Source organism: Scyliorhinus canicula, chromosome 14, assembly GCF_902713615.1.
Source record: "Scyliorhinus canicula chromosome 14, sScyCan1.1, whole genome shotgun sequence".
Lineage (NCBI taxonomy): Eukaryota > Metazoa > Chordata > Chondrichthyes > Carcharhiniformes > Scyliorhinidae > Scyliorhinus > Scyliorhinus canicula.
Window position 1 is genome coordinate 11,646,381 of NC_052159.1, and position 21,561 is coordinate 11,667,941.

A 21,561-nucleotide genomic window follows, 5' to 3' on the forward strand; every position below is an offset into this window, starting at 1 on the left:
TTGGCAACCAGGAGATGGTGATGACTCAGAGTCTGGCTCCCGCCATGCGAACCCCTTTACGACCCTTTTTGGAATGGAACCCTGAGGTGTCCAGATGATGAGAGAAAGGAACCGATTGAGATTTACAGTGTCCTATTCCCTGATGGAGCCTGCCCGCTTTCTTTCTATAGTTTGTTTATGTTGAATGTTTGTCTCTGGTACGACTTTGTGTGTCGATCTCATGCCAAATTTTTTGATGCAGTCATAACTACTCTTTTGACGCCACATGGTAGTTAAAGGAACAAGTTTGTCGGAGGTCCATAGATATTCAAATTCTTACCGCTCTTGGAAGGTCACCCAGGCAGAGGAGTAACGGCACTGATCCCGGCCCTTCCTGAGGATCCCCTCTGCATTTGGTTAGCCAAGCTTGGGTAGTGGAGTAACGGCACTGATCACCTCCCTACCCGGGGATGCCACCCATTGTTGCCTAGCCGCGGCTCATACGCACCCCATTCAGAAAGTTATTTTCAAAACACTTTTACTGTTCTTTTAAAGTGTGGTTTAAAGAATGCTCTTTGCCACAGTTTTTGTTTGCTTTCCGGCGACCCTTCGGTCACTAACCCCTACCTGCTATTTACATGTTCAAACACTTGGTTGAAACAAATTTGCTGCTAGGAAGAACTACTCAACACTGGACAGAGAAATTGTCCGCCCACTCAGCGCATCGAACACAGGCTGTGAGATTGCTCGCACTGTGACACAATTTCCTTCTTGGATGTCTTGTCTCCCAAATGGTTGGTTTAAAAAAAAAATGAGGGAGTCACATACGGTGACAATTCTAAATGGGAAATTGATGTTAAGGAAAAACAGACTGGCAAACGAGATATTAAACACCAAGATAATAACAGATATTATGCTTGTACCCCCAGGAATATACAAATATACCAGGAGGCAGAGGAAGACAAAGACAAAATGATGACGGACCTGATGACCTGCATCATGATCGTTGTTGCATCACTAAAGTTGCGCGTGTTATCAGCCCCTATATCCTTCACCACACAGGCCCTAAACATGACCACCCAACACAATACCCCTAGCCCGGACACTACCCCACACATAGAAACAGCCACTGATACCCTGACATGGTGCAAAAACATCATAAAGTGCTATTCCCTTTCTTACACGGTCGAAGCCCTATTGATTATAGCTATACTTTGCAATGTCGTCCAGACACTTAGACTTCGGAAATGGCGAAGGAGAGCCTCCCGCCCCCCCCCCCCCCCCCCTCCCCAGTATACACACTCAGAGCCCCTTTTCTCCAACTTCAACAGACCCCTCACTCTTTTTAACCCTAATAAATTCCGCAGTTTTCAAGACAAATTACTTTCTCTGTAAATGGTATAAATGTTAAGTAGAAATGTGATGCTGCTATTGTTTATTTTGTACTGTAATATAAGTTCTTTTGGTTACTAGCTAGCAGCATAAGTGTAGTTTAGGTAAGGACAGTTAGAGGTTCCAATCTTTTATAGATGTGTGATGTATTAAAAACTTAGGTAAATGTTCCAATCCATAGGACAGAGTAGTATAGAACCTGTCCTTGATTAAGGGTACCCGGCACACTAGAGAACAGAAGATAATTCAGTAGTGTGATCCATCACGTTTCGCGTTTAGGATCAAGAGGACAGCCTGTAGCCATCTGAGATGATCACTTACAACAAGAAGCATGGACGTTCGCAAAGCCTAAAGGGAAATATGGACAATGTAAGATTCAGGCAGGCACAGGGCCTGTATGTATATTCGTGAGCAGAGAATCCAGATAGCATCGAAACCCCCAACCTATTAGCATTTTAATGACCCATCTCCGTAAGACAAAGGACTGATACTCAGGTAACCGATACAATTCCAGACACATTGGCGCCACTCCCTTTACTCAGGAAGCATGAACAGTAAGGTCAATGACTGCTTAGGACATGCCCAGCCATCAAGGCACCCACCCCTTTATTGGCTCAGATCGAAGGCAGTGATCGGGAACTGCCCAATTAATTGGGTCCAAACCTAAGGACCGGCCAAAAGAGCATGAAACCCCCCAAGGATAAAGAGAGAGAGACCACCATGTGTTTGATCTCTTTTGGACCTGGCGCTCTGGCAACGCCCACCTCCAATTGCAGCACCACCAGAAGCAAGTTCAAGTTCAACGCCCGCTACCAGATGGATGAGCCCAGCTGAGCAGCAGTTACGTCTCCAGACCCAGTAGATCCAGATTCGAACAAAGGCCACTGTTCCTCTAACCTAAGCTGGGTGCCTGAAGTTAAGTACAGGTTGTCATAGTTGTTAGGTGTAGTTTAGCTCGTAGTGTTTACGTTGCATGTATAAGTTAATCTTGTGTGTAAATAAAGTATTATTGAACTTGAACTAACTAACTGGTTGTTGGGTCTTTGATCGATATCCGGTTGAACATTGTGGTGGTATCATTTGATACCTGGCGACTCTGAAAGCAATATAATATCAATATCTACACAAAGCAAGGGCAACCTTATTGACAGCCATATTTATAGTGAGTAAATATGGCAACACTGCTTGGCATTCGTAGCTGCAGTGGTTAATAAACAGATGAAAACATACCACCCGATGCCTCATTACACCGAATGGGTTTGGCTGATGAACTTGAAGACTGGGTAATATATTCACACCTCATTAAGCTGATGAGTTCTGTCAAAAAAAGAATGAAACTGTCAGGTTCGTGAGGTTGACAGATTAATAACGCTGCCTCCTCTTTTCCTGATTGAGGTTAATGCCATGCAACCGTCTTTCTGTCAGATTTTAACATCTCGAATCATCAACGCTCTGATAAATGAAATGATTGACTCGATGTCTGATGGGTGTTTCTACGATGGAGGGAGGGCAAGAGCAGTCGCAGGCCTGGAGTGGAGGTCATCTCCTCCAGGCTGTTCTCTTGCAACCTCTTGAAAAGATAGAAAATCAGAGAAATTGATTAACCAAAGAAAACAGAAAGAGGAACCCACTTTAGCCTGAATATAGGGGCAGAGAGATGATATATCTGCATTGCAACACTCACCTGGATGAATGCATCTCCAACAACAATCAAAAATGCTCGACACCATCAGGACAAAGCAGCCCACTTGATTGGCACCCCATCGACAAACATCCACTCTCTCTACCACCAGGTGGCAGTAGCGTGTACCATCTCCAAGATGGTCTCGAGTAAATCACCTCTTCCGACATCACTTTCCAAATCTGAGAACTCAACCACCTAGAAGGACAAGGGCAGCAGATACCTCCAAGTCACACACCATCCTGACTTAGAAATATATCATTGTTCCTTCACCGTCGCTGGGTCAAAACTCTGCAACTTAGTCCCGGCGTGTGTGTGTACCTACAACACACGGACTGCAGTGGTTCAGTTTTATAGGTATACCCACTGTGCTGTTGGGGAGGGAGTTCCAGGATTTTGACAGCAAAGGAGCGGCGATATATTTCCAAGTCAGGATGGTGAGGGACTTGGAGGGCAACCTCCAGGTGGTGGTGCTCCCATGTATCTGTGGTTCTTGTCCTTCTAGATGTTAGCAATTGTGAGTTTTGAAGATCCTGCCTAAGGAGCATTGGTGAGTTCCTGCATGAAATTTTGTAGCTGGTACACACGGCAACTTCGTTGGTGGAGGAGGGACTGAATGTTTGTGGATGAGGTACCAATCAAGTGGGCTGCTTTGACCAGTCCTTTGGTGTCTGGGCCAATATTTTACATAGAACATACAGTGCAGAAGGAGGCCATTCGGCCCATCGAGTCTGCACAGACCCACTTAACCCCTCACCCCCATCCTATCCCCATAACCCAATAACCCCTTCTAAACGTTTTTGATACTAAGGGCAATTTAGCATGGCCAAACCACCTAACCTGCACGTCTTTGGACTGTGGGAGGAAACCGGAACACCTGGAGGAAACCCACGTAGACACGGGGAGAACGTGCAGACTCCGCACAGACAGTGACCCAGCGGGGAATCGAACCTGGGACCCTGGCGCTGTGAAGACACAAAGCTATCCACTGTGCTACTGTGCTGCCCTAATTTATCCCTCAATCAACACCACTAAAACAAATTATCTGGCAATTATCAGATTTGCGATGAGAGTTGTTATTATTTCAAATATTTCTTGAGGCTAATATTCTATGAAGAAAGTTGTGGCTCTGTGTGTGAAGATAATTTAAGTAAGCTGGGGACTGATTATCTGGCTGGATTTGAGATATAAAGAATGTATGTGTTAAAGGAATGCATTTGAAGTAGGTATGGTCAAGTGAATTTTCTATAATAAAAAAGCAGTGGGTAGAAATTTGCATTTGGAGATAAATAAGGGTTTGGGTTTTCAGCTGTTAAATTTCAAAGGGGAGCAAAAGGTTTTATAACTTGGAAATGGTCATAAATAAATAAGGGAAGGATATTACATTTTATTTGAACTGAAAGGAGGAAATAAGAGGAACATGAAATATTTTTATATTTTGGGAAAGTTAAGTTCAATGAGGTTCTACGGACAATGGAATGAAAAATGAAATAGAAAACGGATGTTTAAGGAGAGATGTTGAACTGTGTTGGGTTGTTGCTATGCAAGACCTTGTGGCATACGGTTTTGTGTGGGAAAAAGAGCTGTGAAGAGGCAAAGTTTGAAGCAGCCATTCTAGCCAAACCAGGAAAGTGTCTCTTCTTCAGAAAGCAGATATTTGATTTTGGAGAATCTTGAACTTTTTCAAAATGTTCATTGGGAGAATGGGAGCTAGTTTGAGAAGTCCTGTGATATACATTTCCTAGAGCAATAAAGGGTTTGCGTTGTGGTAATAGTACTGTGTTTTGTGAAACACTGATAAGGGAGAATGCCTAGAAAAGGTCCAACAAAGTGAGGACCTTTTGGGGAATGTCCAGTGAAGCAAATTTAAATGTGTAAATGTAATCTTGTGTGCTTAAGTTTCCTTTTCTTTTAATACATGCTTTAACTTAATGTTCAAAATCTCAAAAGTGTTTCTGGAATTTGAGGCTTCTGAATTCAATAGACATTATTTTCTCCTTGTCTGAATGTAAAAATAAAAACATTATGTGTGATACATGGGCGAGGTTGCCCTATAGAATTTGTTTTGTGCAACAATGGACATTTACTGGATCATAACACGTTGCTGTTTTTGCAAGCTTTCTGTGCTACAGTGGCTATACTTCAACTATGCTTAATTGGTTATAAAGTGCGTTGAGACGTCCAGTGGGCGTAAAAGGCATGGAATAAATGCAAGTCCACCTTTTTCTTTTTATTCTGCTTAAAAAAATCCACGATTAATGGAAAACCCATCCAACACAATCTATCTTGCTCTCCCCAGCAACTCCACACCTGCAATCAGGAAGCTCAGGCTAATTGAAGCACTTCATTCCCAACACATGCCTTTGATCAGCTCTGTTTCCTTCTCCATGTGATTTGCTTAAGACAACACTATTAACCATAGTAATTAGAGGCTATCGTTGCACTTTCTGTTGGCATTTAACTTTCTCGTTCATTAGTGTTTAATCTTGCCTAATTTATCTTGCTTTTGTGTGAACAGTTACTGCCGTATTCTGCAATATCAGCATTTCTAAATGGTTGAATGAATTTTATCAGCGATTTATGATAGTCAAACATCCAAAGGTTTACAGAAAGGTGAGCATGTGCTCTTCAAACTAGTCGGGTTGATGACTCTCAGGAGAAAACACTTGGAAATGTCCAACAGGTCGAGACTAAATTATTCAACTCGCCTGTCACATGTCAGCACGGTGGCACTGTGGTTAGCACTGCTGCCTCACAGTGCCAGGTTCGATTCCGGCCTCAGATGACCGGCTGGAGTCTGCACGTTCTCCCCGTGTCTGCGTGGGTTTCCTCCAGGTGCTCCGGTTTCCTCCCATGGCCCAAAGATGTGCAGATTAGGTGGATTGGCCATGATAAAGTGCCCCTTGGTGCCCAAAGATGTGCAGGTTAGGTGGATTGGCCATGATCAATGGGCGGTGTTACGGGGGTAGGATGGGGGATTGGGCCTAGGCAGAGTGCTCATTCAGGGGGTTGGTGCAGACCCAGTGGACGAAATGGCATCCTTCTGCACTGCAGGGGTTCTACAGTTCCATTTCCCATCCTATTCATCTGCTAGGAGATCAATTAGAGAAAGAATTCCTTTCTGACCCACTTAGGCAATTGAAACTTAAGTCAGTTCGTTCAAGAACCACTCCAGCGACTTAGTACAAAATCTAGGCTGGCACACATAGTGCGGTACCGAGGTGGTGCTGCACTGTCAAAATTTGCATGAGATGTTAAACCAAGGCTTTATCTACTTTCTCAAGTGGGAGTAAAAGATCCCAGGATATTATCTGAAAAAGAGTTGTCCCCAATGTCCTGACCACTATTTATCCTTCAATCAACATCACTAAAAACAAGATGATCTGGTCGTGATCACGTTGCTGCTTGTGGGGCCTTACTGAGGGCTGCCATGATCCTTGCATTACAAGAGTGAGCAAATTTCATTATGGGTTTCATGAATTCCAAATTCCTAATGACTTTCATCAATGTTAACAGGGACATACCTTTACAAGAGTTTAACTCAGACTGGTGTTGCACCAGGTTTACAATTGAAAACACATTTTTAGTCAAAGTATAAGACTGAAGGTCTCTGGCGGACAATCAACTCTCAACTACTAATTAACCTCTGCAGACGCATTACATGTCAGGACTCATTCCCCGCCATCAGGAAGTAGCAAAGCATGTCCAGATAAATCACAGATATACACTGTGTGTGCTTACAATTTTACATCAAACCCCCACTCATTTATGAGTTTTCTGCACGTAGAGGGGATTAACTTAACACTGCTACTTATTGGCATATCTGTCATTAATGAGACGTATCTCATTACCATCGAATTATATTCATGCATTTACAATTTTGACAAGTCCATTGGATAATATATTTGTAACTCCCTGATTTGTTCAGTAATTGTAGGGCAGGAGGAGGCCAGATTGTTTTTTTTTTAAACCCCTACTTCCTAGAATGTCCTTGGAGCCGACCCAGAAATTGCCGCAGATATTTCAATTTCTGCGCAGGATCAGCTCCAGGCAAATTTCCCAGCCTTTGATTCTGCAACATAAGGAGCTTGTTGATCCACCCACTTGCTTCCAGTCCCCACAGTGGCTGACGCCGAGGGAATTCTTCAGCCTGTGCTCTCTCAGACTTTGTACTCCCAGTCAAATACTCCTGGACTAGATCTTTCACTTTACTTATGGATGGAACATTCCTTCGCACTTTTATTCAAATGGTGCTCACAACAACAACTTGTATTTATGTAGCAGTTTTAACACACTGCAACGTCCCAAGGAGTATTACTGAAGAAAATTTGACAATGAGCCAGGGAACGAGATATTAGGACAGTTGCTTGGTCAAAGTGCAAGTGTCATAAGGGAGGAATGAGAGGTGGAGAGGTTTAGCGAGAGCATTTCGGAGCTTAGGGCCTTGACAGCTGAAGGTACAGCCACAAATGGTGAAGGGATTAATATTGGGATACTCAGGAAGTCGGAATTGGAGCAGGATTGTAGGGCTGGAGGAGATAATAATATAATAATTGCTTATTGTCACAAGTAGGCTTCAATGAAGTTACTGTGAAAAGCCCCTAGTTGCCACATTCCGATGCCTGTTTGGGGAGGCCGGTATGGGAAGATAGGGACGGGCGAGGCCATGGCAGGTTTTGAAAACAATGATAAGAATTTTTTTATTATAAATTTAGAGCACCCAATTCACTTTTTCTAATTAAGGGGCAATTTAGTGTGTTCAATCCACCTAACCTGCACATCTTTGGGTTGCGGGGGCGAAACCCACGCAAACACGGGGAGACTGTGCAAACTCCTGAGTGACCCAGAGCCGGGATCGAACCTGAGACCTCAAAGCCGTGATGCAGCAGTGCTAACCGCTGTGCTTAACTGGGAGCCAACAAGATCAGGAGCCACAGGGGTCATAGGTGAACAGGACTTGGCGTGAGTTAGGACACAGGTGGAAAAGACTTGGATGACCTCATAGCTGACTAGGAAAGGAATAGCTAAATCTAGAGGCAACAAAGACATGGATGAGGGTTTCAGAAGCACATAGATTGAGGTTGGATGGAGTTAAACAATGTTATGGAGGTGAAAATCAGCAGTTTTAGTGATGGCATGGGCATGAATCTCAAGGCCAGGTATGACATGAAGATTGCGAACAGTCTGGCTCATCCTTTGACTATTGGCTCGGGAACAGAGATCGCGGTGTCTACTGAAGACAATGGTGTTGGTATTCCAATATTTACCAATACCTAGACTCGAAAGGTAATTACAGTACACAAAGGTGTTTACATGACTTTGAAAGTGATTTCATCATCTAAGGGTAATTACATTACACTAAAGGTTATTCTACTACAGTAAACGTGATTACGTTACCATGAATGTAATGACATTGCACTTAATTAATCGCTAAAAGTGATTTCATTACACAAAGGGTAATGACATTACACTACAAGTATTTACATCAAACAGGCAGAAAGCACCATCCCATTCACAATGAAACAAAACAGAATACCCTTCACAAATACCTGAGAACCATTTGTCCTGTAAAGTCAATGAAACAGTGGTTGGTTTGAATGAAGTATTTTATTGAACGCAGGCAAGTGTTTTAAATAATAAAACACAAAGATTTTTCTTTTCGAGAGCAATTCTGCTTCTATTTAGTCCCAAAGGCTCCAAAAATCTTTGCCGCCATAATTCACAGTCTGCTAACAATTTACTACACTTTGCTGGTAGTCTGCTCTATAAATTAGCATCTCTAAGGGAAAAGTAATTAATCTTTGAGTTACGTATGGCTCAAAGTTTCTTGAGATTATCAGGATTGTCCCTGATGCTTTTCTCCTGTGTTTGCACAGAGAACCTCTCAATACTATACAGGATAGTTGAGAGAATCCCTACAGCGCAGAAGGAGACCATTCGGCCCATCGTGTCCACACCGACCCTCCGAAGGAGCACCACACCCACACCTATGCCCCTCCAGCTCTATTCCCGTAACCCCATCTTAACCTTTTTGGATACTAAGGGGCACTTTAGCATGGCCGATCCACCTAACCTGCACATCTTTGGACTGCAGAAGGAAACCAGAGCTCCCGGAGGAAACCAATGCAGACACGGGGAGAACGTGCAAACTCCACACAGACAGTGACAGTAAGGCTGGAATGGAACCTGGGACCCTGGCGCTGTGAAGTTCTCCTGGCACAGGAGCAGCAACCCAGAATTCAGGAGCTGAAATAATGGAAGTCATAAATCTGATTCAATTGGCAACCAAAGAAGTGATTGGAAGAGGCACCTGCTCATCGAAACCCAACTGGTTCATTCATTTATTAACGAGGAGCTACCCACCCCTAGACGGTCTGGCCCACTTATGACGTTAACCTGTAGCCAATGTCCTCGAAAATGATCGAGCAATTAAGAAGGGGCAATGAAGGCGGTCCTTACTCCCATCAACCAGATGCTGCAGCACCTCAAAGCTAGTTTGGCTCACTTGTCGGCACTTTGACCTTGCAGTGAGGAAATTGTGTCTTTAGGCCCCATTCTGTAGGACCTGCAGTTCGGGCTGATTCGCCAGTGCCTCACTGCAAGAGAGAAGAATCAGAGCTGCTACGTCACGACAGGAAGCGAAAACCAAACTCAGGTGCTTTCTCACCTGTCTGTGCAAGATCCTACTTGAAAGAGGCCATACAATGTGTCAGAAACTGTCTACACTGTTCAGTTGATCCGATCTCAAGTGAGCTGGTGAGGTATGAAATTAGACATGAAGACTTCTTCTGATAATAAGTTTGTTCACAGAATGTAGTATTACATATATCTGCTTCCTTCCGAGCAACCCAGTAACCCAGCAATCTTTCTTTCTCCTCTTCTGAGTGCCGATTTGCCTCCATGATTAAGGATCCCGCGCACCCCGGACATACTCTCTTCCACCTTCTTCCGTCAGGAAAAAGAATACCAAAGTTTGAGGTCATGTACCAACCGACTCAAGAACAGCTTCTTCCCTACTGCCATCAGACTTTTGAATGGACCTACCTCGTATTAAGTTGATCTTTTCTCTACACCGTAGCTATAACTGTAACATTATATTCTGCAGTCTCTCCTTCCTTCCCTATGTACGGTATGCATTGTTTGTACAGCATGCAAGAAACAATACTTTTCACTGTATACTAATACATGTGACAATAATAAATCAAATCAAAAAATTATCTAAATAACCAATTAATAAACACCAAATAAACCAATTGATAGCCCCTCAGGGGCACTATAAATAAAGAACAAACTTAAAGGAACCATACCAAAGTAAATTAGCTAAAAAAGCGTCAAACTTAAGGACAATGCATATGACTGCACAAAGACCAGTGACAGGTAGATGATTGGTCAGAATATAAGGAACTACAGAGAATGACCGAAAGGTTTATCAGGAGAAAGAAATTAGAGTACGAGCGGAAGTTAGCTAGGAATGTAAGGTATGAAGAGCAAGAGTTTTAATCGGTGTTTAAACAGGAATAGTGAAGGTAAAGTGAGGGTTGGTCCTCTGGAAGGTGAGAATGGGGAAGTAATAGTAGATCGCAAGGAAACAGCACATGAAATGAACAACTATTTTGCTTCTGTTTTCACTTCAAAAGACAAAAAAATGTTCCAGGAATAGCTGTAAATCAGGAGGTCGGAGAGGAGAGGTGAAATTGCAATTGCTAGGAAAGCATGGTGTCATTGCGGACTGACAAATCTCCAGGTCCTAATGGACTTCATCCGAGGGACTTTAAAAAGGTGGTGAACGAGATCATAGATGCATTGGTGTTAAATTTCCAAAGATCGTTAGATTCTGGAAAAACTCCTGTCGACCAGAGATTGGCAAATATGACTGCTCTAAACAAAAAAGGTGGGAGACAGAAAACTATAGACCAGTTAGCTTGGTGTCTGTCACGTGGAAGGGTGTCAGAATCAATCGTTAAAGAGGTTGTAGCTGGGCACTTAGAGAGGCTCAAGGTAATCAGGAAGCGTCAGCGCAGTTTTATGAAAGGGAAATCATGTTTAGCCAGTTGACTAGAGTTCTTTGGACGTGTAACATGTGCTGTGGCTGGAAGCGAGCCTGTAGACGTGCTGCACTTGGATTTCTAGAAAGCAATTGATAAGCTGCCACGTCAAAGGTTACTGCAAAAAATAAAAGCTCATGGTGTAGGGGGTAACATATTAGCCTGGATAAGAGAAGCTGGCTGGAAGAAAACGGAGAGTATGCATAAATGAGCCTTTGTCTGATTGAAAAGATGTGTTGAGTGGAGTTCTGCAAGGGTCTGTGTCGGGGCCTCAACTTTTTACAATTTATATCAATCGCTTAGATAAGAAAAGTGAAAGCATGCAGTTAAATTTACAGATTACACAAAGATAGGTTGGAAAATATCTTGTGAAGAGGACGTCCAGATTTTGCGGATGGACATAGACAGGTTGAGTGAGTGGGCAAAAATCTGGAAGATGGGGTATAATGTGGGAAAATGTAAAGTTGTTCACTTTGACAGTATGACCTAAATGGAGAATGACTGCATAAATCCGAGGTGCAGAGGTCTCTAGGTATTCTCGGGCATGAATCAGCAATAGCTTGTATGGAGGGACAGCATGTAATTAAGAAGGCTGATAGAATGCTCTCCTTTGTTATAAGGGGAATTGAACATTAAAGTAAGGATGTTATGCTTCAGTTAGGTGGGGCATTGGTGATATCACATCTCGAATATGTGTGCAGATTTGACCTCCATATTTAATGAAGGATGAAAATGCATTGGAGGGTTTCAGAGGAGGACTGATTGCATTGCCTAATGAGATTAGGTTGTAAAGACTGGGATTGTTTCCACTGGAGTCTAGAAGAGTAAGGGGTGATTTCATTAAAGCATGTAAGGCCCTGAAGGTGACCAGGAAAACATGGAACTGATACACAAAATTACGTTTGAAAATTAGGCGTCGCTTTTAGCGGACAGAGATGAGGAGAATTCTTCTACAGAGGTTTGTGCAACTTTAGAACTATTTGCTCAGAAGGTTGTGGGAGCAGGGTCACTGAATATTTTTAAGGCAGAGGTGGATAGATTCCTGTTGGGCAAAGGAATCAAAGGTTAGCGGGGGTAGATGGGAATGTGGGATTCAACACAAACAGTTGGCGGAGTGAGCGGCCAAATGGCTGAGGGGGCTGGGGCCTACATCTGATTTTGTATATTTGTATGTTCGTATGTTTATAAACCAAAAGTGGTTTTGAGAGGCTGGTAAAGCACTCCAGCCCCCATGGTGCCCCCGCTTCATGGAAGTCAGCAAGCAAACCAGTCGACACCGCATGCTTCCTCTTCAAGGACACCTGACCGTGAACGTAGCCGGGGTAGATGAGTATACAGCAGGCTAGGTGACCCCCTTCCACTGCCTGGACCAACTTGGCCAAACCCAGGAGCAGGCTTACAAGAAGGTCCTCCTCTCTGCACCCCTCCTCCCTCAGTCGGCATCACAGTAGGTGCATGGGGCCAAAGCTTGAGGAGCAGCCCCTTTACAAAAACTAAAGAGGCAATCTTTGTTTACACTCTTTTAAGCAACACTAAACACATGGTCAAGTTAGCAAAGTGATAGCCTCCAAGGGGGCACTGGAACTAAAGAAATGCCTCTATTTACACTCTTGAACACAACAATAAACAGATGGGCAGATTATCAAATGAACAAATCAATTTAAAGTGATAACTCTTGAAGGCACACTGTAATCAAACAAAACTCCAAAGAAAATTTTTGGAACTAACTCAAAATGTGGTTCTGTGGGCTGTTGAAGAGTCTCTCTTTATACTCTTTACAGCAAGACAAATTAACAAGTTAACTTAAGGTGATCGCCCCTTGGGAGGATGTCTCTCTTTATAAATGCTCTAGGCACTTAATTAAACAATGGCCTTTACCTGTGCCTTAACAATATCATTAACACAACATTACCATTCAGCTGGGCTGTGTTGTAATGATTTTCATGTGTGTGAGGCCATTTGGAGAGGTGAGCAAAGGGAAACGATCAATTGAAAATGGCAACTTGTATGTGTGCCTGACTGGAGAATGGGTATGTGTGATAAGCAAAAGAAAAGCAGCGAGAGCAGGGACTGCTGTGAACACAGAATGTGTTGAGAGCAATATTTATACCCTGAACAATGATATCTTTGGACAACTCTACATTGGCACGTTCCTCCTGAATCAATGTAAATAGCATTGATCTGTGTATTGCATTACTGCCTAGAATGGAAGACACCAAACAGATCACCCCTCTTCACACTCTCCTCATTCACTACTATGGAGGGTTTAGATATTGGGTATCTTGTGTGGAGGGTTTGGACATTGGCACTGCTCCATGTTTGGCTGGGGACTGCACTTCATCCCCCACCATGTTTCATGACTTCACCCTCCACACACATCTGCACACAGCAAGCACTGCCTTGTGACTTGTGGAAAGAATCAAATACATTTTATCCTCATACCTGGCCGTTTACCATTAGGTAATCATACTTTAATTGTGAATCATAAACATTCTAAGGGCTCTTTTTTTTCAATTAAGGGATAATTTAGTGTGGCCAATCCACCTTCCCGGCACAGCTGTTGAGACCCATACAAACATGGGGAGAATGTGCAAACTCCACATGGACAGTGACCCAGGGCCGGAATCGAACCCGGGTCCTCAGCGCTGTGAGGCAGCAGTGCTAACCACTGCGCCACCGTGCTGCCCCCTTTGGCAAATTCTGAACAGCAGGTCCACCTTAGTCAGGAACGTACGCGGAATATACTAATGCAGGTATGGTAGGGAGGCAGTAGCATAGTGATATTGTCACTGGGCTGGTAATCCAGAGATCCAGGGTAAAGCTGTGGGTTCGAATCCCAGCACAGCATGAAATTTGAATTTTTATTAATCTTTATTGTCACCAGTCGGCTTACATTAACGCTGCAATGAAGTTACTGTGCAACACCCCAATAAAAATTTGGAATTGGTGTAAAAACCCACCTGGTTCACTAATGTCAATTCTAGAAGGAAATCTGCCATCCTTACCTGGTCTGGCCTGCATGCGACTAACGTTGACTAGCAATGTGGTTGACTCTTGAAAGGGTCGAGCCAGATACTCAGTTCAAGGGTAATTATGCATAGTCAATAAATGTGCATATCTGACCAATGAGTAAAATAAATTGTCCTTCTGAGACCTTGGTGATTGGAAAGCTTAATTCCTGGAAATTACACCCCTGCGTGCCTCAGGGGTTAAACCCTTGGGTACATTTTACTCTGCAAATCTGCCAATTCTCTAGGGTTACTGTGAGTTGCAGAGTGAAATTGAGGGAATACCCGAGGCAAATCTACCCTCCCCTGTGTTTGTACCTGCTTTCAGTACCTTGGACAGCAGCAGATCAATTCTTCACATGCTGGCTCTGAGGATAGGGTTGACAGGGTTTCACGTCCAGGCAGAAAAACCTGCTGCTTCAACCACACAGCCACCTGATAGGCTGCAGCACCCAGAAGAGAGGATGCAGTTGGGTACAAGGGGCGAGGCAGGGAACGACAAAACAAAGCCACACAAATAAAACAAGGAGTTGCAGGTGAAACTTAACACAGGGAAATAAAAGTGAAGGAGGTCGGGGGTAGAAGACGGAGCGAGAGATCAAAAAAGGAGAGAGAGCAAGATAATGAGGGAACAGGGAAGAAGGAGGGTGTGGTGTTCTTTGTGTTGCTTACTTCAGGATGGTTGGCGTAGTGTTCACAAGGACCACAAAATAGCTTGAACTTAAACAAAACTATAAATTTATTAACACTACTAACTTGGATTCGACACATACTCCATAAGACCATAAGACATAAGAGCAGAATTAGGTCACTCGGCCCATCGAGTCTGCTCCGCCATTCAATCATGGATGATATTTTCTCCCCCATTCTCCTGCCTTCTCCCTGTAAATAAGTATCCTAAAGGATACACAATTGATTAATAACATCTAAACTACACTCACCTACAGCTAATCTCACAACTGATATAAACTATTATCTACGCTCACTTACACTATTTGTACTTCTGACCATCTCTAGCTAACTCCTGCACAAACTCTCCCACAAGGCTTAGCATCACTGCCTTGTGTGGTTGTAAATGTAGCTCCCTCTGGTGGCTACTCTTGACACTTCATTAACCCGTGCAGTTCTTACAGTAATGATAATACCACAGAGGGGAGAGAAGGGGGGGGGGGGGGGGGGGAAGTAACAATGGGATGAAGAGAGAAAAAGAACGAGTAAGAGAGACAAGGGGGCGAGAAAAGAGTGGGGCAGGGAAGGAGGGTGAGAGGAAAAAGAGCAAAGAGAGAGGCGATTAGGGAGAGGGGGGGGAGGAGAAAAAGAAAGGGAGGGAGGGAGGATATAGGAGAAAGAGAGAGGGAGACAGGAAGAGTGGGAGAGATAGGAAGGGAGAGAGGAAACAATTAAATAAACAGTGTAAGTCTTCCGTAAATGGTCTTGAACTAGTTATGGTTAAAAATGAAGGAGATTTCAGCTTATTAATAGCCAATCAGTGTCATCGTTAGTTTTCTCAGCAGCATTCATCACTCATACTAATGTTTGCTTCCCTGGCTCAATGTCAATTTCTGTCTGATTACGCTCCGATGAAGTGCCTTTGGACATTCTACCATGTTCAAGGAGCTGTATAACTACAAACTGGTGAGCTGTTGATGTATACGGGGTAGATTTTCAACTTGCCAGCTGAGAGGTGGACTGGAGTGGCTAATTGCTGACCCATTATACACTCATCGATTTTCAAACCCCTTGGCTTCGGCAGAAATGAAAATGAATGGTTTCTGTTACAGGTGACTGATCAGTAAATCAAGTTTAACAGCTGGGTGGCAAGTTGAACATCCGCCCCCAAGTGACATCAGTTTTCTCCTAATGTCCGCACTGAATTTCATGGGACACTGCCCTGCAGAATTAGACCCAGAAAGTCGCCACAAGGTGCTCTGCAAGGCGAGAGAAAAGGCTGAGGTAGGAGGAGAAAGGATGCGCATGAGAGCCAGGATGGGCAGCTGCTGGAAGCACCAACAAAATGGACATTAAGGGAAGTTTTGAAAACGGTGGCAAAATGGAGCGAACTCTGCTGCCCCAATGCACCGAGGACCCCACTGCAGTCAAACACCTCAAGCTATCATTTATGTTGTTGCTTTTACCTCCTCGGGATACTTTCCAGCTTATGAAGTGGGAGGCGGTGGAGCAGTGGGGCGCGATTCTCCGCAGCTCACGCCGGGGGGGGGGGGGGGGGGGGGCGAATCGCGGGAGGGCCGGGCGAAACACGCGACGCCGCCCTGGCACCCCCCGCGATTCTCACACCCCTCCCCAAAATGGCGTGTCGCGTTTTGCGATAGGCTGCTTGGAGAATCGTCACTCGCCATTTCTCACGGCGACAGGCGATTCTCCGGCCCGGATGGGCCGAGTGGCCTGCCGAACCCGCCCGGTTCATGCCGGTGCCAACCACACCTGGTCGCTGCCGGCGTAAACAGCGCGCGACCGGTGAGTGTGGGGCCTGTGGGGGGGGGGGGGGGGGGGGAGGGAGGATCGAGCACCACGGGCGTGCTCAGCAGATATCTGGCCCGCGATCGGTGCCCACCGATCGTCGGGCCGGCGTCTGTAAAAGACTCACTCTTTTCCATCCGCCGTCCCGCAAGATCAAGCCGCCATATCTTGCGGGGCAGCGTAGGGGAAGACGGCAACCGCGCATGCGCGGCTAACGTCACTTCGGCGCCGCCGGCCGCATCATTCCCGGGACGCCGCTTTGACGCAAGCGTCAAGGCCCGCCGCGCGGAATTCACGCGCCGCCGCTCCTAGCCCCACCCGGGGGGGGGGGGGGGGGGGGGGGGGGGGGGGAGAATAGGGGGCAAGGAGCGGCCTCCGACGCCGAAGTGAAACACTCCGGGTTTCACTCCAGCGTCGGCTGTTTTCTCCCGATGGGAGAATTCCGCCCGTGGTGTTGTCACTGGATTAGTAATCCAGAGAGCCAGGCTAATGCTCTAGGGACACAGATTCGAATCCCACCATGGCAGATGGTGGACTTTGAATTAAATTAAAAATCAGGAATTAAAAGTCTAATGGTGACCATGAATCAAAACCCATCTAGTTCACAGAATTTACAGTGCAGATGGAGGCCATTCAGTCCATCACGTCTGCACTGGCTCTTGGAAGGAGAACCCTTCCCAAGCCCACAACCCCACCCTATCCCAATTACCCAGTGACTCCACCCAGCACTAAGGACAATTTTGGACACTAAGGGCATTTTAGCATGGCCAATCCACCTAACCCGCACATCTTTGGACTGTGGGAGGAAACCGGAGCACCCGGAGTAAACCCATGCACACACGGAGAGAACGTGCAGACTCTGCACAGACAGTGACGCAAGCCGGGGATCGAACCTGGGACCCTGGAGCTGTGAAGCAATTGTGCTAACCACTATGCTACCGTGCTGCCACGAATAATGAAGGAACTATGCCACCTTACCTGGTCTGGCCTACATGTGACTCTAGACCCACAGCAATGTGACTGACTCTAAAATGGGACTAGCAAGCCAGCCAATTATATTAAGCTGCTAAAAGGAAGTCGATAAGGAATGAAAGGGCATCACAGTAGCACAAGTGGATAGCACTGTGGCTTCACAGTGCCTGGGTCCCAGGTTCGATTCCCCACTGGGTCACTGTCTGTGCGGAGTCTGCACGTTCTCCCCGTGCCTGCGTGGGTTTCCTTCGGGTGCTCCGGTTTCCTCCCACAGTCCAAAGATGTGCAGGTTAGGTGGATTGGCCATGATAAATTGCCCTTAGTGACCAAAGAAAAGGTTAGGAGGGGTTATTGGGTTACGGGGATAGGGTGGAAGTGAGGGCTTAAGTGGGTCGGTGCAGACTCAATGGGCCGAATGGCCTCCTTCTGCACTGTATGTTCTATGTTCCATGAAACTGGATGGACCACCTGGGATCGACCTAGGCACCGGAACTGACAGTGGCTAACTCAACCCTGTTGACTATCCTGACTCACATCTGGGGGCTGGTGCCAAAATTGGGAGAGCTGTGTCACAGGCTAGTCAAGCAACAGCCTGACATGCATTGCAGATAATTCCCAGACACCACCATCACCATCCTTGGGTACTCCTGTCCCACCAGCAGGACAGGCCCAGCAGAGGTGGTGGCCCAGTGCTACACAGTCAGGAGGGAGTTTCCCTGACAGTCCTCAATATTGGCTCCGGATCCCATGGAATCTCATGGAATCATGTTAAACATGGGCAGGGAAACCGCCTGCTGATTACCCTGTACTGTTCCCCCTCAGCTGATGGATCAGTGCTCCTCCATGTTGAACATCACTTGGAGGAAGCTCTGAGGCCAATATCCATCACTACTGACTGAGCGGGCCGGGTCTTAAAGGACATAGCTGTTAGAATTGGTGAGGGAACCAACAGGAGGGAAAAACATACTTGACCTCATCCTCACCACCCTGTCTGCCGCAGATGCATCTGTCCATGACAGTATTAGTAGGAGTTACCACCCACAGTCTTTGTGGCAACATAGTTGAATTTTCATATTGAGGATACCCTTCATCGTGTTGTGGGGCGCTACTACCATCCCAAATGGGGTGGTGTTGGTTGAGGGGTAAATATTGCCCAGGACATGGGGGTGAATTCATCAGCTCTTCTTCGAATATCTTCAGAGGATCTTTTCTGTCCACCCGAGAGGGCAGCAAGAACTCAGTTTAACATTTCATCCCAAAGCCAGCACCTCCAGAACGCAGCACTCCCTCAGTACAGCAAGTCGAGCTTCAGATCCTCTGAAGCTATTCAAAGAAGAGCTAATAAATTCATCCCCATGTCCTGGGCAATATTTATCCCTCAACCAACGCCACAAAAAGAAACAGATTGTCTGCTCACTAGCACTCTTTCTATTTCTGGGATCTTCCTGTGTGGAAATTAGCTGCAGCGCCTCCTACATTACAAGTGACCGCACTTCAAAAGTAATTGTTTTTCCATTAATCCATGGGATGTAGATACCGCTGGCTAGGCCAGCATTTATTGCCCAACCCTAATTGCCCTTGAGAAGGTGACGGTGAGCTGTCTTTAGTTCTGTCGGTGCCACAGACTAATAGCCATATTGTGGGGAGTGAAACAAAAACAGAAAACACTGGACAACCTCAGCAGGTCTGAGAGCTTCTGCAGAGAGAGAAGGGAGCTAACACTTTGAGTCTGGATGACTCTTTGTCGAAGCTGTTGGAGAGGAAAACAATACTCCTTCAGGATAGACATTCCTGAGGGAGAGGTGGCAGTGAATTAAACACAAAGATTTTCTGGTTTTGTTTCAGGTTCCAGCGTCCGCAGCAATTTGCTTTTACCTGGATGGTGCGAGCTGAAGGAGGCGTGTCGTGTGAAATGGGAGTTCCGAAAATGCAAAACTTTGGAATGGAACTGATCTAAAGATGGGCCTTGAAGATTTTAAGTGACGGGGCTGTGACTATTTCCCTTGGCAGCTTGTTCCGTTGTGGGATTGTCCTGGGGAAGAAAGATTGTTCATACATTGGGCTGTATTTTCTGGTCGTTGCCACCTGCGGGATCTTCCAGTGCTGGCGAATGTGCGGAAAATGGGAAATCCCGTTGACAGTGAGGGGGGTGGGGGGGGGGGGGGGGGGCGGTGGCTGGAAGTTCCCACTACCGCGGGGGCTGGAAAACCCTGCCCATTGCCTTAGAAAGCAATGTGGCGGGATTCTACGTCTAGACGCCGGAATCGCGGATTGCGATTGGGCAGGGAATCAAGTGTGAGCCGAGACACGTGGCCGGTGCTGGCACCCGACACAATGCCATGGTCTTGTGTCTCAACAGCGGTGTCAATGCATTCTACTCTGCAGATACAGTACAGCCCGTTGGTATATCATTAACGGGTCCGTCCTGTTGTTCTCTGGGGCCTCCGTGATGCTCTGCCTCCACCAGAAGGTACTACCGACGGCGAGGTCCACTTGTGGTTTTAAAAATCGGTAAACTGGCTCCGAGGCTGCTGAGGGAACGAGAGGAGGTAGGACATATTCCCAGAGGTGTGACCGTGGGCTGCCTGTCCTGCCACTGGCATGGCTGACTGGGGAGAGGTGGCCATCTGCCAGGGCCAGGGATGAGCAGCGGGGAGTAGGAGAGGTGACCAGGGGATGGGCCGTGGGGTTGGAGTCAACCCCCAGGACCGGGTGCCCAGGCACAGACCTTCAGTGCCACTGCCTGCAAGGCAGCCATCTTGCTGCACACCCCACTGACCGCCAACTGTGGTCCGTGGTTGCGCAGAGTGATACCGGCAATGTGGGTGCTCCCACCCCTCCACATCCGCACTCCACTCTCCCCCACCCCCCCCACAACTGGGCATCACGCCTCCTACCCAAGGGGGATGCCCACTGTAGCCCCTACAGGAGGGTGCCGGACGGGAGGCTGCACAATATGCGTGCCAGGGCCGGGATGCACAGGACTCTCTAAGCGCCTCCAGATTCACTGACTAGGAGGCCTGGCCGACTACACGAACATCCCATCCCACCCCCACACCACCTTTGCCCTGGCCGACCATCCCCTCCCGTGACCACCCACTCTGCACCCTCTCCCCCCCCCCCACACCATTGACCTCCTCCATGATTCAAACCCGCCTCACCACGAGGTGTAGGCTCTTGGTTGACAGTATCAGCGGGTAGGTCCATGGGATGGAGGATGATGGCGGCCCGCTCTTCGATGAGCTCTGGTGTTCCGTATCGTTTGACAATGCCTAACTCCTGTCTACAATCGGACATTCCATGTCCGCCTGGATCCCGGTATGCGAGCTGGCCATTCCATCATACGGAGTTATCGGATTCTTCAGGTGGCGGAGGTGAGGACGGGTTGCGGGGTGGGAGGGGGTTGAGGTTGAGAGGGAGGAGGAGACACGGGGTACCGGGACGATGAACAGTGTCTGACCTGAGGTGTCCCACCTCCACCATCCTCCCATCCCAGCCTGGCCCAGCCCTAACTCCATGCTGACAGAGCACCAAGGTAGGTTGGACCTTTTCTGCTCAGGTGTTCATTTTCAACATAACAGGTGAGCATCTCTAGAACTATTTGTGCCCTAGTCCCTAATGCTATCCTGTGTGCTGCACCCGTGCCAACTTAACTAGTGTCTACATTTCCGGCCTTGCGGGCCCCAACGCTACGCCTAGGTGGATCCCGAGGCGGTACATCAGGGCGGAGGCGGTCTGCTACGATTCCCCCCTTTGACCTGGGTCCCCTTTGGCGGCTGTCCTCTTGAGCGAGAGGTCCTCCACTGACCCGGCAGTCGCTCGGATGGCCCAAGTGGCGTGGTGCCACCCTATTCTGCCGCTGCCCACCGGATGTGTCAGGGACAGGGGGGGGGGGGGGGGGGGGGGGGGGGGGGGGGAGTCCGAGGCTCTGCTGCGTTCCGGCACCTCCCCTGCGGGAGTCACCAGCATGGACCCCGTCACCTCCTCCTCCCTCAGGGTGCCAGGC

At 46.8% G+C, this 21,561-nt stretch overlaps 1 protein-coding gene across 1 annotated transcript in view; it reads right to left on the reverse strand.

The window, feature by feature from the left end:
- Positions 1 to 2,537: 2,537 nt before the first annotated feature.
- Positions 2,538 to 21,561, reverse strand: part of LOC119977124 (steryl-sulfatase-like) — a 149,029-nt gene continuing 130,005 nt past the window's right edge. The window contains exon 10 of the mRNA XM_038817745.1: positions 2,538 to 2,688. Coding sequence (XP_038673673.1) covers positions 2,579 to 2,688 — 110 coding nt within the window. The 3' untranslated portion in view covers positions 2,538 to 2,578. The remainder of the gene's footprint in view (positions 2,689 to 21,561) is intronic.